We start from the raw sequence: 17,529 nt of genomic DNA on the forward strand, positions 1-17,529 counted from the left end.
ATCTGGTTTGATATTAGCACAGGTTTTGGTAAAAAAAAGAGAGAGAGAAAGAAGGTGTCACCAAGCCACAGCCATGAGCTGTTCGGAAGGACTCAGGCATGGAGAATAGCCCGTGTGGGAGGTCTCGGGGCATCACGGGAAATTCCCCTGCACGGGGAACAGGTGCAGCATAGATGATCTCTTCTAGGCACTAAGGTGGAGGTCGTAGGGAAGAGGAAATGGTAACGGTGAAGAAGGTGATGGGAGGTTGACAGCTACTTTTTTCTGTCACCTAAAAGGAGTCATTAGATTATTTGCGCTAAGAGTGTCATTATCTGGGGGTACTTCATCCTCAGGACAGCTCAGGGAGAAAGCACTTTCTAAATTACCCATCACATTCCTTTGGGGAAACAGCATCCCTCTGAGAAAAGCTGGTAGCTCTATTTGGCCACGTGAAGTCCTGGGAAGGTGGGCTCTGGAGAGGGGTCCGCAGGCAGAACGCTGGGCTCGCCGCAGGGCCAGATCTGGGGTTGTCCCTACGCAGGGATGGAGCGTGGCATCCCGGGGCCCACAGGATGGGGCCCTGAATTCAAATGTAGGGGAAGAGAGCTGGGAAGGCAGCTACGCTCACCAGACTGCCAACTGCCTCCCGTGGCCCCTGCCCCTCCCCGTTCCCTGGGGGGGAAGGGGGGGGCAGGAGGGTAGGACACAAAGCCACCTCCATTGGGGAAAGATTCAAAAGTTCGGGACGCCTTTCAAATGCCAGAAAAAAAACTATGGATATGTAGTAAAAAAAAAAAAAACCTGCTAATAATCATTTATTGTTTGTTTCCTGTACAGCAGAAGCCTCTTTTCTTATGGGTATCAAGGGCTTCCTGTCATGCAGCCCTTTGCAGGGGCCACGGACTTGACCCTCACTGCAGGAGACTGCGGTTTAGGTAAGGCACTGCCGAGTCGGGTCTTGGTGCACCTGTGCGCCAACACCGGCTGGGTATGCTTCTCGGGTGGGTCCTTGAACCAGCCAGTTCAAATCGAAGGAAATCTTAGTGCTCAGTCGAAGGAAACAGAAGAGATTGGGACGCAGAAGAAAAAGACAGCCGTCTCTCGGCCCTCCTGCAGGTGGGAAGATGTGTCCCTAAAGGTGACCGGTTCTATGGCTCCCTTGTTTCTGTTTCCTCTTGCGGATCTGCCGCTGGAGCTGCAGCTTGTTGGTGAAGAACATCTGCCTCCAGCCCATATCCTTGGCCAGGGCCCTCATGTCAGGTGTGATGGTGTCACAGCAAGAGTGAACTATCTTCTCCCACAGCTCGTCCGACATGCACAGCTGTGGGTGGAAAAAGGCAGAGGTGGGTTACGTCGGTCCCCGGGTAGGGAAAAGTCATTCCCTCACAAAATCACTACCCGATCCTCGCGGCCGGTGAAGACACTGCAGGAAACATTACCTGAGCATGAAGACGTACGAGACACAGTTCTTGCATCCTTTCTTTCCTCTTGGAGGAAAGGCAAGTGCCCAAATGCTTAAAAGGACAAGGCGGCGTTTGATTCGGGAGCAAACCAAGCCCTGCTCTCATTTAAGATGAAAAACACACGACAGCGGGAAATAGTACATACACCACGTTTTCTAGTTAATTTATAAACACCACGTTATAGCGTCAGTTTCCAATTAACCATGCAACACAGGCTGATAATGGTATGGCCCACCAACCTTCCACCAAGCGCTACAGCAGCTTCGAGAGTGGGAGCGTTGCTAACTCCTGCGAAGCTTGCCTCCATTTAAAAAAATGTTTTTTAGTGTTTATTTTTTTGAGAGAGAGAGAGAGAGCATGAGCACGGGAGAGGCAGAGAGAGAGGGAGACACAGAATCGGAAGCAGACTCCAGGCTCTGGGCTGTCAGCACAGAATGCGGGGCTGAAACTCAGGAGCCGTGAGATGGTGACCTGAGCTGAAGTCAGATGCTTACCTGACTGAGCCACCCAGGCGCCCCAACTTGCCTCCATCATAAACCCTCACTTAAGCCATCTCTTTACTGGGCTCATACAGCTGACGGCTTCGTTTACTGCAGGCTGCTTGGTAGCAGATGGCCTCATAATGAACAAGCAGCCCTCAGACAGCCAACCTGCCCCCATTCCTGGTGCCAGGGTCCCATCCACAAGTTTTGCTCTGAGTCCTTTGCACACTGTGACATCACACAGTGTACCAGAATCACACAATTCTGTGTACTCACTGGGTCCATCCAGCACATGGCAAAGTGAGCCATTGTCTGGGGAGAAACTTCTCTGAGAGGTTCCTCTGCAGCCTGGGGCTTTAACTGGAAGCCATGAGGCTAAAGGACAGAGAAGACCCCTCTGGCCCAAGATCTGCATGAGGCCATTTTGTCCTCCCTCCAAGTTCAGTGCGGCCACAATTCAGCTTCCATTTAGCCAGGACTTTCTAGTATGACATTTTTTTTTTTTTAATTTTCTTAACGTTTATTTATTTTTGAGAGACAGAGAGAGACAGAGGGAAAATGGGGGAGGGGCAGAGAGAAAGAGAGAGAGAGAGAGAGAGAGAGAGACAGAATTACAAACAGGCTCCAGGCTCTGCTCTGTGAGCACAGAGCCCTACAAGGGGCTCGAACCCACAAACCTGAGCCGAAGTCTGACGCTCAAACGACTGAGCCACCCAGGCGCCCCGAGTAGTCGTTCTTATAAGATGAAACATATAAATCATCCAGAAAATATCAGCATTTTGCTTTTACTGTGACAAAGGTAAATGATGACATTTACCTAGTGTGACATTTTCGGTTGGCACCATTATTTATGGCACTTTTGCCCTCAACAGTGTCCTCCTACTACACACTGTTAACGTGCAGATATCCTGACCCCTTCCATAACATGCCCCAAATCCTTCCCGAAGGTAAAGCTTCTATTATATTTATTTAGTATCACCCACCTTGGCATTCGCCATGGCTTTTTGGTCTACGCAATAGGAACATTTAAAGGTGCTTGGATATCTGGTGTTACACAGCAGGCACTCTGGCTGTAAAAATCGTGCCCTAAGAGGGGTTCCACGTGGGCCTTGGTGACAGACACTGCCTGACTCCATCCTTCCTGTGCCGGTTCTGTGCTCCGGGGAGCTAATCAGCAACCCGATTTCCCTTTTCATCAGTTCCGTTCAGTGGTCGTCATCTGTGAAAATCCGGAAGTGGAAAGGGCTAGGCGTGGTGGACAGTCAGTAAGGTGCCTGGAGTTCCTTTAAGCCAGTGGTGCCAGGGCACGCTGGTCTGGGCTCCTGTGTCCCGCTCAAGACCCTCTGAGACGTATCCCATCTGTAGGCACACCCACAAAGACTCCTCTCCGACGGAGACAGAAAGGCGAGAAGCCTGTGGACCCCTGAAGGATCCGTCGTTGACGGAGCATATGCCCAGAGCAAGGAACTTTGTGTTCATTGCCTTACTTATATGTGTATTTATGTCGATTTCTTTAATAAGTTATTTATTACAGCAAAATAGTCTGAAGCAATCTCGTGAGGGATACGACGACGGAAAGCAAGGCATTCGGTCAGTTTACGCACGATGCTGCCGAAGAACCACAGCATGCAAGGAAAGCAGATCCCTGTCTAGAATAGGACCAAGATCCAGGGAGGATAAATGGCTGCCTCCCCCATGATGAAGAATCCGGTGTCACTCACCCACCACTGAGTTCCCGGCTGGATGCCCTAGGGTGCAGCCCTGTTGAGGGCTCAGTGTTCGTGTCTCCTGTGACAGTAGCCAGATTCCTCTTGATAAGAGGAGGCTCCTTCTGAGTCCACACACAGGCCCCATCCTTGCCACTGGGCATTTTGGTTATGAACCCAGCAAACATTAGGGTGGCCAGGGAAACAAGCTGACGGACAGCCACAGGACAGAGCATCTTCCCCATCTAATACCTGAAAACTTCCTCGGCATCAAGTGCCTTTTGATGAGAAGTCACATGGGACACAGACATCTGTATCTTTTGGCTGATTCTGAGAAATCCGTCCAGATACCTCTTCCCTAGGGATCATCACAAATCTCCAAATCTTGTTCTTTTCAAGACTTTGACCATCTGGCCAAAACAGTAGCCTCAACCCCATAGGAACCCAAGAGCTGTTTTTCGAAAGCAGAACAGTTTTCTCCAAACGAATGCTTGTCTGTACTCTAAAACCCTGGGATATAAGCTATAATTTTCCTATGGAGGCACAACACAGGTCTCAGCAAGGATCTGGACCGGCCACCGCCATGTAGGCTGAAGACCCTCTGAGCATCACTGAATCTTCTGGACCACGAGAAGCCAGAAGCACTGCTGCTTACACCACAGTCAGGACCAGGAGCTGGGCTCCCCTCGCCACTGGCAGCTTTAGGTCTTCACGGAGAAGCAAACTCAAACTGTGCACGTACCTTGAAGCCGAAAAACGATCCACAAAGAGCTGTGGTAGAGCTTACGGTCCACGAAGAGCTTACAGCAGGAAGTAGATCCAAGGCACGGGATCTCAGGTCATGTCTAGAGATGGCAGGCCCCTCAGTTCTTGCACAGTTCATCTCCAAGTCCTTGACGTACACGCACCTTACGAAGGCACCTGAGGTATCTGCTGCTTCCTGCTCATCAGTACGATGTCTACAATGTTGACCAGCACATAGGAAAGTGATACGATCAACAGCTCTGTGATGGGGGCACCCGGGTGGCTCAGCCAGTTGAGCGTCCAACTTCGGCTCAGGTCATGATCTCACAGTTCGTGGGTTCAGGCCCCGCATCGGGCTCTGTGTGGACAGCCCAGAGCCTGGAGCCTGCTTCGGATCCTGTGTCTCCCTCTCTCTCTCTCTCTCTGCCCCTCTCCCGCTAATACTCTGTCTCTCGTTCTCTCAAAAATTAAATAAGTAAATACATAAATACGATTAAATATTTTTAAAAAACAGCTCTGTGATATAAGTAAATTCCACGGCTAGAGAACTAACATAATCCTGATACAAAATGAAGAAGGTATCCCGTCCTCCCCACCAGGGGAAAGCAAATAAATCTATTGTGTTCTTATTGGAAAATCTAGGAAGACATGAGAATGGCATGTAATGGGGTGATGACAAAGGAGGAGGTGAGAAATGGCCGGATTGTAGGTATATTTTGAAGGTAGAGCTCATGAGACTTGCGAACGAATTCAATGAGTAGAGGAAAGAGAAGAACTAACAATGAGCTCTTTGGCTTAAGCAGCTGGGTGAGTGGTGTTGCCAATGACCGAGAAAATAACACTGTGGGAGAGGTAGAGTTGGTAAACAGGTGTGTGTGGAGGGACATCAGTAAGTCTGGTTTTGACGTGTCAGATCTGAGATGTCTATACTACATCTAGGTGTAAGTGTGGAGCATGCAATTAGACATAAAAGTAAGGAGTTCAAGGGGGCAACCTGGACTGGAAACATATATTTGAAAATTATCAATATGTAGGGGCGCCTGGGTGGCTCCGTTGGTTAAGCATCTCACTCTTATTTCAGCTCAGGTCATGATCTCACGGTTTGTGGGTTCAAGCCCTGTGATGGGCTCTGCACTCAGAGCATGGAGCCTGCTTGGGATTCTCTCTCTCCCTCTCTCTCTGCCCCTCTCCTGCCCATGCTTGTGTGCATGTTCTCTCTCTCTCTCTCTCTCTCTCTGTCTCCCTCAAAATAAATAAAAACATTCAAAAATAAAGAAAATTATCAATAGGTAAATACTATTTAAAGCCCTGGGATCAGATGCTATCATGTAGGTGTGACCATAGATAGAGAAAATGCCCAATGTCTAGGACATTCCAACATTAAGCAGTCAAAAAATAGAAAATTTTTCAGCAAGGGAGACTGAGAATAAGGAAGAAAACCCAAATAGCAATCCAGGGGGTCAGATGCTGTTGAAAAGGTCGGAACTTGAGACTGGCTGGTGTTTTTGCAAGATCAGGGACAACGGCAACCTCGACACGAGCCGTTTCAATGGCACAGTGGGGATGAACGCCTGGCTAGCGAGTTCAAGAAAGGAGAGGAGAGGAAGCGGCTATGGCAAGTACAGACACTCTTTTGAGGGAATTTTGCTTGGAGGACAGAACAGGGAATCAGGTCAAGGCATTTTCTCTTTCTAATTTCTGTGTTGATGGGAATGGTCCAGTAGAGAGGATAAGACTAGTGACAGAGGATAAAAAAGGACAGCCGCGCGAGCAAAGTAGTTGAACAGAGGAGTTGAGATGCACAAGTGGAAGTGTGAGTGTAGGTAATAAGAGGGAGAACTTCTCACCTGTAACAGGAAGCTCACGGAGCAGAGGGTAGAGCTGGGGAGGGAACAACGGATCCCTGGTGACGGCTTCTAACTCCTCCGTGAAATAAGAAGCCACAAAATGAGCCAAGAGCGAGGATGAAGGAGACTTGGGGAGAGAGAAGAGGCTGTAAAATAGGCATCTTGGAGGGTAAAAGAGACTAAGACACTCAGTTTCTTAGACAAAGGGTATTTTATATATCTTATAAGTAGGATGTAGTCTTTGGTTCTGAGTCGGTTCTTGATGCCAGACCCATGCTCACGGAATAGGGTCCCGAGAAACACAGAAAAGATAATAAGCGAAAGTACGAAGGCCTCTTGTGTCTCGTATTGACGACGTTAAAGCAGGGAACTGTGTTCAAGACACCACACTCTCACGATCCTGCCTTGGGATAGACGAATCTGGAGGTGCACCCTCGTCTACCCTGGATAGCCGGTTCGCCGCACAGCTAGGGGGGCTATGCGAGTATTGCACCTGTTCTCCCACACTTCCCTGTTCCTGGCAGTCAGGGGGCTGCAAAATTTCAGAACATCGCACGTGAGGGGCCCCTGCCTGGCTCAGTCGGTGGAGCGTGCAACTCTTGATCTCAGGATTGTGAGTTTGAGCCCCAGGTGGGGTGTACAGATTACTTAGAAACAAAATCTTTTCAAAAAAGCGTTAACAACATAGTGCACGAACCTCTTCTCTTCCATATTGTCTGAGGAGACCTCGCATTTCAGATGGCACAGTAGGAGACGGTGGGGTTCTCTCTAAGCCTGAGTGCCTAAGGGACGTTGTGCAGAGCATAAAGACCATAGACCCACAGTGGGTAAGAATTGTGGATGAAAAAAAAAAAAACAGCTATTATTGTGTTAAGCCACTGGGGTTTGGGGGTTGTGTGTTATCCCAAGTCACAATCTAGAACTTAGTCTTATGCTAACATCACTATTGCACAAAGCTCTTGAGATTTTTAGTATATTTGGCCTATGCTATCTAATTGCAGTTTAAGGATGGCTATGAGCTTTGAGTCCTTCACAAGATAATGATGGGTCCCTTCTTACAGAGAAACTCACCCAAAACAGAATCACTTCACGTAATCCCATCAGTTAAATGATAAACTGGTACGGGGCTCAAGCTACCTTCTGACATCTTCCCTTCCGTTAGTTTAAATTCCATGATGGCGAACGTGGTCATTGGGAATGGCTCGTAGGCAAATATATAAAGCTACATGGAAAAGAAAGCCAAGTGTTCACAGTCGTATAGGTAACACAGCATAAAGGATAACGAAGACTTTGAAATAGACCAGACCAAAAACTCGGACATGTATCTTAAGATGGGGAGGAACCCCATTTACACGTTGCTTCCAATGGATGCTTCCATGGGGCCGGAGGAAGAAAACTCTTTCAAAACGATGGTCTGTCATTGTGGTACCTACCCGCTGTAGTTCCTATCTACGGAGGGAAGAAACACATTCCCATACTTATCTCCAATTTTATAAAAGGCAGACTCTTTTTCTTTATGTCTTTCAGGTACTGAAGCGGACGACTAGTGAACGTAGTTGATTTGAATTCTGGCCCTGCCACTTAATAATTAACTAAACCTGGACGTAATACTTAATTGCTCTGAGCCTGTCTCCACACCCAGCCTTGTGCTTGGTCATCTAAGAAGCAGAATGAAGTGATTTTAGCACAACAGCTTTGGGGTAAGATTTCGCAGGTACGGTACCTGGCTCCCCTGCTCCCCAGCTGTGGACTTTATCTGAACCTCTGTTTCCTTCTCTATAAAGTCAGGACAAGATATTCTCTGCCATCCACCTCACAGGCTGCTTAAGGATTACATCGAATTACGTATTCGGTGCTTAGCACATACCAGGCACTCAGTAAATGACAGTTATGATTCTATGGAAATGATACTAAACTTTTAGTGCAGATTAGGACTAACATTTGTGGGGCGCCTGGGCGGCTCAGTCAGTTAAGCGTCTGACTTCGGCTCAGGTCATGATCTCATAGCTCATGAGTTCGAGCCTCCCATCGGTCTCTGTGCTGAAAGCTCAGAGCCTGGAACCTGCTTCAGATTCTGTGTCTCCCTCTCTCTTTGTCCGTCCCCTACTCTCACTCTGTCTCTCTCTCTCAAAAATAAATAACCATTAAAAAAAGTTTTTTTTTTTAAAAGGAATAACATACGTAAAGCACATGAGATATATATAATTAACGAGCAGGAAAGGGAGACAGAACGGCCTGCTACCTCACCCATTTCTCAGAAGACACTAAGAGGGATGTCTGGGTGGCTTGGTTGGTTAAGCATACGACTCTTGGTTTTGGCTCAGGCCATGATCTCACAGTTCATGAGTTAGAGCCCTGCATTGGGCTCTGCACTCACGTTGCAGAGACTGCTTGGGATTCTCTCCCTCTCTCTCTCTCCCCCTCCCCCACTGGAGCTTACTCTCTCCCTCTCAAAAAATAAATAAACATTAAAAATTAAAAAAAAAAAGACACTAGAAAGAGGCCCCATAAGCATTTAGCTACCACTGGGTAGACAGTTCAGCTGCCATGGTTGGGAGTCTGGGGAAAACCAAGAAAAACCATCAGTTCACAGAACGGAAGAATGAGAAGTCAAATACGAATCCAGAGACATGAAGGAACCACCTACTTATGGACAATGAATAATGTGATTAATTAATTCCTGTTCATAGAAATTAAGACGAGAGAAGGAACTACCTATTTATGGACATTGAATAATGTGATTGATTAATTCCTGTTCACAGAAATTAAGACCAGAGAAAAATGTTCTTTTTCTTCCAATTAGTCACTTAGATAAACTTAAGGATCAGAAGAACCAAAGCATCTATCTATCCTCTCTCCGTCTATGCAGACGTTTCTTCAGAACCTCTATTTGCCGGGCATGAGGAATACTAAGAGAATACTACAGAAGACAGATTCACAATTAAGTCCTTACAATATGCTCTGTGCTAATGCTGGAATGAAACTAACAAGGCCAAACTGACCGTCCTTTTGGAACAAGTTCTAGAAAGTTCTCTCCCTGCAGATCATTGAAACCAAACTGAAGAGAGCTGGACCCACCCATTCTTTCACTGGGCACAGTGCTGTCATCCCAGATGGTCCCCTGAGCAGCCAGCTCTGGCTAGCAGGAGGTCAGGAGAGCAACAGCCTTCACCCCCTAACCCGTGGGCTTAGACATGGTGTGAGTAGCACGACACCGAAGGGCTGAAGCCCCAAACCTTGTGCAGAACATGGTGGGTGGGGAAGCCCAGCTGCCTCCCTTGTCTCTGGGAGGAAGGCCTGAGCGATTGCCAGGCATCCCCAGACACAAGGTACGTTCTGTGTCTGCCCCTGCCCTGGACACACTCCGGCTCTGCCTGTCGCCACCACCATCTATACCTGCCCCTCACAAGCTACAACCCACGCTGAGCACCCTGGGACCCACCCCAGCAGCATTCCGCAGCCACCCAGAGGGAAACTATGAGTGCCCCTGATTTCTGTCTGCCTACCGGCGGCCACCATTTCAGTCCACCTGGGGCATACCCAGCCACATACTGCCCACTCTGCCCCCAGCCCCAGGCAGCCAAGCATCCCACTGGCACCACTCCGGGCCTGGCCTTGGCTCTGTCCTGTTTGCGTTCGTGCGTCCTAACTTCCTTCTGGGAAGGGGAAAACAGGTCAGCATTACCTCTACGTCAGGACACCACCACACTCGGTTATGAGCAGAAAGCAGCCAGGATTGTTTACTTCTATACTTCCCTGTACTCTCATCCTACTCTAAAAGTACTCCAATAAGGGAAAAGAGTGAATTACAAATAGAAATGAATAGTATAATGAGCCATAATCACTTAAGATTCTTCTTGCATAAACATCAAAGCAAAAACGATTACACATTCACACATGATAGTGACAGCCCCCCAAACATTTTGATATTCGTCATCTGTCATCCTATCTTCAACAGTCCCTCAAGGTCTGATTTCCCAACTCAGATCACAACATATTCTAAACACAAACGACAAAGGGAAACTCTCAGGAAATGTCTTAATAATAACAAAACAAAACGGATCCTCTGATCCTCCTTTAAAAGATTTGAACTCTCACACGAGGATGACTACCCCATGACCAACACGACACATTTCAGGATATCTGAGTGTGTCTCCTATAATGAGGATTATGGGAGAAAACTACGAGGTTTGGAGGAAGAGAAAAGAATTCTCAAAAGAGAGCTGAAATCTCCACCAGTGTAACTCCATTCATGACTCATATTTTATACTGGAAATATTTATAATTTGTCTTATACTACAAATTAGTCTACAAAATACCCTCACCTAAGCCTCCCAAACCCTGGGGCTCTTAGCTTGGGAGATGCCAGGCTGAAAAACACAAGGTCTACATCTTGACTATGGTTCCAGGGGCTTTGATCCAAGGCACAGCTAATCGTGGAGTTAGCTCCCCCTGGCGGTGGTGCATGAACTTAACACACGATGCTATCTGAAAGTCGAAAGGGATCCCAGGGCTTAACTGGTTAAGACCTCTCCTTTTACAAAGGGGGAAATTAAGGCTCCGAAAGGATAAGGGCGCTGCCCAAGGCTCATAGTGGGAAGTGGCTGATCGAAGAACAGAACCCAGCTGTCTGTCAGGACACCACCACACTCGGTTTTGAGCAGAAAGCAGCCAGGATTGTTTACTTTTTTACTTCCCTATACTCTCATCCTACTCTAAAAGTACTCCAATAAGGGAAAAGAGTGAATTACAAATAGAAATGAATAGTATAATGAGCCATAATCACTTAAGATTCTTCTTGCATAATAATCGAAGCAAAACACCCCACAATACCTGTACACAGTAAAGATAGGAAAATACCCCCCCCACCCTCCCCCACCCTAACTTCCAGCCTTTTAGAGACCTTTTATCTGTAGCTTTTTTAATGTTTTATTTATCTTTTGGACGTGGGCGGGGGGGGGAGCTCGAGTTGGGGAGGGGTAGAGAGAGAAGGGGACAGAGGATCTGAAGCAGGCTCTGGGCTAACAGCAGCGAGCCCGATGTGGGCTCGAACTCATGAACTGTGAGATGGTTCATGACCTGAGCTGAAGTCAGAGGCTCAACCAACTGAGCCACCCAGGTGCTCCTATATGTACCATTTTAATATCAGCCGGTCAAATTCTTGGACTGAACTCAGAATTGGGTTGCTGTAAATATAAGCAAACACATCAAGAGCACGGATGCTGGGTCCACCTCAGACCCGCCTACCCCCCTCAGGGTGTGGGCCTAGCCCCTCTATTTTCACCTGCTCCCTGGGTACCTCGCCTACTTGGCAGACTTGGGAATCACGGTCATAGGGAGCCTGTAACTGTTCCCGAGGCACAACCAAGATGAATATACCGGTCACCATTGTCCCTGTGCTGTCCGGGCTTCAGTGTCTCGTCTAGCTGAGGGGGACGTTCTTTGGGTCTAATCTGCTGCAGTTTGCAGAGAAAGGATACCGTCAAGGTCTGGTGCCACCTGGGGCAAGCCAGCAGGCCCCCAGGCAGGTCCCCTGTGGCAGCATGACCTTAAATGAGCTCCTAGCAATCCCAGGGCTGGCCCTCAGGCTGACCTTCCCATACCCCCTGGCCTCGGATTTACCCCTCAGGGGTGTGCTCGTGTTGGCCAAGCTCCCAGAGGATGCCTCCTGTTTTACCCTGAGAAATAGAATCATCCGGTGGCCAGACTTTCAGGTGCGTACCCACGGAAGCCCTGTGGTTGGGTCAACATGGAATCAGAGCAAGAGCAGATGGCGGCTGTTAAGAGTGGTGGGTCAGAAGGAGGACTTTCCTGGAAGAGGGAACAGCACACAAGAGAGCTGCAAATAATTTACCTGGTTGGGGCCACAGGCAGGAGGCAAGGCCAGGGCACCATGGCCTGATGTGGCAGCTAAAAGTCTGGACCTCGTTCAGGAAATGACGGGAAGTCACTAAGGGTCACTAAGCAGGATAGTGACATGACTGGAGTGCATCTTACGGCCACGCATGGAAGACAGGCCAGTGACGGGATGGCCACAAGAAAACCCAGCAGAGAATCCTGGAAGCAGAGATGGGTCAGGAAGAGGAAGGCCCAAAACAGGTCCTTTAGATGTGACAAGGACAGGGTTACTGTGAGCGAGGCCAGGGATATTTAGGAGGCACGGATAGAGGAGGGAACAGACGATGAGGTAGGGTGACCATGGACTAGTGGCATTTGGAATACTTGGGCTGCTGGAAGACCAGTGAAATTTCTAGAAACAAAATTAAGAACCAAAATAAGGTAGCCAATTTTTTTATTTTTCCAATAAGGATAATTTGTTAAAATGATCACGTTTTAAGATCACTATTTAATACAAAAAAGGGGGGGGCATTTTAACTCTCCCCAGGATAGGAAGGCCTAACCTCCAATAAAGGATGATCATTTAAATGGAATAAATTTAGACTGATAACCAACTCTTCATATCTCATTTACTTACTGTTCTCATTTCATCATGGATTATACAATCTCACTTCTATTGATGACGCTAGTTCGCTGAGGGTGAATTGTTCTGTAAACTGTTTTGTTTTGTTTTCCCAGAGAGAAGAGGAAAGAGATTGGCTACAAATAGAGTCAAGAGTTTTTGGTTTCTGCAGGATGAAGACTGATTTGAGAAAATGAATGCACCGAGAGGAAAAAACAATTGAAAGAAAGATTTAAAGATAGGAACTAAATGCAACATAGTATCCCAGACTGGATCCTGGAACGGCAAAAGAACATTAGTGGAAAAAACGATGAAATACGAATAAAGTCTATGGCTATCCCATAACAGTATTATATCAATATTAATTGCTTAGTTTTGATAAATGTCCCGTTTACGTAAGATGTTAGCATATGCGAACCCTCTGTATTGCCTTTGCAACACTTACAGATCTAAACTTATTTATAAACAGAAAAGGCTTTTAAAAACAGCAGCAACAACACAGAAGAGAAAGGAGACGAGCGACAGACTGAAGTTCCCCAGGTTGGACTTTGGAGCCAGGTGGCAGGTGGCCCGGGCCTCGCACAAGAGAGGAACACCTCCCTCCCCGAGATCAGAGGAAAGGGTTGGACGCAGTCACAAATAACTTGCTAATACATTTGTCCGCAGGAATTGGAAAAGGAAGCTTTCTTCTTTTCACTAATAAGACAATGTAGTAAATAAATGATAGGACAAACAGGTAAATAAAAATCGTTTCTAAATGCAGGTGAAAAGTAAGTAAATGGTGTCCAGGTAAAATGTAGACCGAAGATAGAAATGAGTGGTTAATATTGCTTGGAAAGAAAAACAGCAGCAGCCTTGGACCAGGCTCCGTCTCCTAATAATTCTGCTCTGCAAGGATCCTGAGAGCTGAAATCAGCAACCTAGAAAAGCCTTACTTTAGAGCAGCAGGTAAATTACGGAGGGTATTTCCAAGACCGCACTGAAATAATGGCAGGACCCTGAGAGGGAGAGTAATCGAGAGTGGAAGTGAGCAAAACCTAGAAGGAAGACAGGTGCTCCGCACAAGGAATAAATTCCAGAAGACACTGCAGTTGCTGCCATTTTCTGTCAAATTCTTCCATTTCATTTCAGGAACAAGCGCAGGCCCTAGCAAAAGCTTTCCATAGATCCCCACTAGTACATTTTACGTATTTTAAATTCTTCTGCACCGAAAGTATGAATAATCAGCTTCTTATCAGCAGCCGACCTTCACGTTAATACATTTTTTAATGGCAAAAAAATATACAGTGACTGCTCTAATACTTGCTTCTGGCTCTCCATTTTTAGGGGGAAAACCCAGTAAAAAATATACGCTTTTATTCTCAAAGGGGATACATCAAATAATATCAAACATATTATTTTAAATTAATATATGAAAATCAAGAAATATTATGGCATGATTGTGACAAAAGCATTGACTCTCTAGATAATAAGATTATTATGATTTAGGGGCGCCTGCCTGGCTCAGTCGGTAGAGAATGCAGCTCTTGATCTCAGGGTCCTGAGTTCAAGCCCCACATTGGGTGTGGAGCCTACTTAATAAAATAAAATAAAATAAAATAAAATAAAATAAAATAGAAATGAAACGAAACGAAACGAAACAAAGTAAAATAAAATAAAATAAAAATAGATGAATACTTCTTAAAAAAAAAGATTATGGGGGCGCCTGGGTGGCGCAGTCGGTTAAGCATCCGACTTCAGCCAGGTCACGATCTCGTGGTCCGTGAGTTCGAGCCCCGCGTCAGGCTCTGGGCTGATGGCTCAGAGCCTGGAGCCTGTTTCCGATTCTGTGTCTCCCTCTCTCTCTGCCCCTCCCCCGTTCATGCTCTGTCTCTCTCTGTCCCCCAAAAAATAAATAAACGTTGAAAAAAAAATTAAAAAAAAAAAAGATTATGATTTAAGTCATCTGGGAAACGTTGCATGCTCTTTTATAAATGGTCATTGTGCCCCAGTATATTGTAACTAACTACTAACCTAGGTTTCTTCCATTTCAAACAAACTCCAACTCTGATTAATTTAAGCCAAAAAAGGATTTAATGGAAGGACAGTATGTGTGTCTAAGAAGAGCTAAAGGGGCAGGAACCAAGGCACCTTCCAGGATCCTGGGAGAGGAACCAATAATGGTTGCATCAAGGCCCTGACATTGCACCAAGCGTGTCTTCTGATCTCGTGTCATTCTGCTGAGGATTCAGAGTAGTGAGAGAGTCCATTTGGTCAGCCTGGGGCATGGAGAACAGGCTGAAGAACCTGTTCATGAGAACATCATGAAGAACAATTCTCCAAAACCATCCACACCGTGCATAGATAATTCTGCAAAGGACGGTTAGTGGAAGAAATGGAGGTACATAAGGGGCAGCCACTACTTACCTTATTCTTTCATGTGGCCGTGCCTCTGCCTGAACTTGGAATGCCCCTTGACCTGAAATGCCCCTAGTCTTCCAGACCACCTGGTGAACTCTTATTTTCCTCCTGAAAACCCAGATAAAATAGCCCTTTCTGTGAAGCCTGGCAGAGGAAATGACTTTGCACTGTCTTTGTACCTCATACACGCATCCCTTGTTGAACTGTTCACACTAAATTGTAATAATTTGTATTTGTTTGGATCTCTCCTATTAGACTGTAAATTTCTGGAGGGCAGAAATAATGTTTTTTTCACCTCTGCTGCCTCTGTGCTTAAAACAGTGCTCATGATTAAGTATTCAACAAATGCTTGCTAAAATAAATGCAAACAATAAACCACTGCTATGTTTAAAAAGAGAAGAAGAAGAAAGAGAGGAAGGAAGGAAGGAAGGAAGGAAGGAAGGAAGGAAGGAAGGAAGGAAAGAAGGAAGGAAGGAGGAAAGGAAGGGAAGGGAAGGGAGGGGAGGGGAAGGGAAGGGAAGGGAAGGGAAGGGAAGGGAAGGGAAGGAAAGGAAAGGAAAGGAAAGGAAAGGAAGAATAAAGCGAAAAGAAAGAAAAAATTAAAACTTTGAGGAAGCACAAGGAAAAACCTTTATAGACACAAAATAATTATCTGTTACCTTTGCAAATCTGCGTGATGTTTGAGAAAGCCTGGCAATATCTTCAAGATCCAGATAAGAAATGATACTCAGGAGCAAATTGTCTGAGAGCCGTTCAAGGAAGTCAAATTTACCTTCACATAAATTGAAGACATAGTCTAATACTCTTGCACCAAATATTAAGGCAATTTGAACTGCAATTCAAAGAAACCAACAAACCAACAAGGTTATCATGTGCAGTCAGGTAAAAACCACAACCTGTATCAGTAAGACGGGCTTTAGGGCATTCTTCCCCCCGGGGGGTAATGTTGGATTAGACCAAGTCATTCCTACTGTCACCAAGCTGCCCCTGGGACTCGTGATACGCCTTTGTGAGACATTTGTTTCCAACTGCTGTCCCCGCGGTGAGATCAGAACCTTTGAGGGACACTCACTGTTGAACGCAGTGATGAACTGCATCCCTTGATTTCATCAGCACCAACTTCAGACAACTGACTTAACTAGTCTCAGTGCCTCCCTTAGCCTCATCCCTGACTGGGCAAAGATGCTGGTCCACGTGGGTTTTCTGCCACCCTCCCTCTCCCCTGATTGGCCTGAAACATGTCAATATCTCTTCATTTGAGTTGAGTTTTCTTCTCTCATTGCTAAACGTGTTTCTCCACCAAACTTTCTTCTTTCCTCTTTACCTTCTTTCATCCCCATCTTTACATAATAGGGGGAAAAATAGAAAGAGGAAAATAAGTGGATATTTCATGAAAATTGTGTTAATTTTTGCCTAATATTTTGTATGCTTTTTCAGTCATTTCCAAGTTAGGGAAAAGTTCACAAAGAATCAGCCCATGTAATGGTCCTACCTAAGCATGTTCGGTGCAAGAAAGTACTAGCTTGGTTCTTTTTTTAACCCAGAAAAACCTTCAATGTTTGGAAGGATATATATTCGAATTTTAACGTGGTTAAATCTGGACGGTGACTTTCACTTCGCTTCCTTTTGTTTATTTGTGTTTTCTAATATTTCTACAATAAACCTGTATTACCAGTGTAATTTTTTTAAATCTAGGTAGGAAGGAAGGGAAGAAGGAAGGAAAGCACGCTACCTTCTTATACAAGAGAGGAAAACATCGTGATGATGGAATAAGCATGTGGATTCCAGGGATCCCAAAGCAGGGACGTTTTTGGTTTCTTGAGGCTCATGTTTTCCATTCGGACTCTGAAAGCACCACTATAACTAGCCTTTCTTTTTTTTTTAATTTTTTTTCAACGTTTTTTTTTTTTTTTCAACTTTTTTTTAATTTATTTTTGGGACAGAGAGAGACAGAGCATGAACGGGGGAGGGGCAGAGAGAGAGGGAGACACAGAATCGGAAACAGGCTCCAGGCTCTGAGCCATCAGCCCAGAGCCCGACGCGGGGCTCGAACTCACGGACCGCGAGATCGTGACCTGGCTGAAGTCGGACGCTTAACCGACTGCGCCACCCAGGCGCCCCTGCAACTAGCCTTTCTAGAGACCTGTTCTTCAAAGACAGAGAACTCTCTACTCTACATGAGACTAAATACCCAAGATTTGGGGGACCACCTTCCTTCCTCAGCCTGGAACATTCCTCCTGGAGCGAGCGGGATGGAGCTGTCAGGAACACTGGGCCCCGTGTAGGAGTTGGCAGAACTGATTCAACTGGTTGATGGGTCTCCGATTTCAGAATGGATGTAAGGTGTGGGCCATATTTGTGCAAAAACTCTAACTGTGCAACTTGGAAGAGCCAGGCGTATGTGATTTCTCTCCCGAACTGGTCAGTCAAGCACTCTAGGACATT

The 17,529-nt window shown here is 46.3% G+C and overlaps 1 protein-coding gene across 1 annotated transcript in view; it reads right to left on the minus strand.

The window, feature by feature from the left end:
- Positions 1–849: 849 nt before the first annotated feature.
- Positions 850–17,529, minus strand: part of FBXO36 (F-box protein 36) — an 88,639-nt gene continuing 71,959 nt past the window's right edge. Inside the window, exons 3-4 of the mRNA XM_047084976.1 lie at positions 15,744–15,916; positions 850–1,303 (exon numbers count right to left, since the gene is read on the minus strand). Coding sequence (XP_046940932.1) covers positions 1,115–1,303; positions 15,744–15,916 — 362 coding nt within the window. The 3' untranslated portion in view covers positions 850–1,114. The remainder of the gene's footprint in view (positions 1,304–15,743; positions 15,917–17,529) is intronic.

Source organism: Lynx rufus, unplaced genomic scaffold (genome assembly GCF_022079265.1).
Source record: "Lynx rufus isolate CCGP_SWC_20201006 ecotype Redwood Valley unplaced genomic scaffold, mLynRuf1.p SCAF_2, whole genome shotgun sequence".
Lineage (NCBI taxonomy): Eukaryota > Metazoa > Chordata > Mammalia > Carnivora > Felidae > Lynx > Lynx rufus.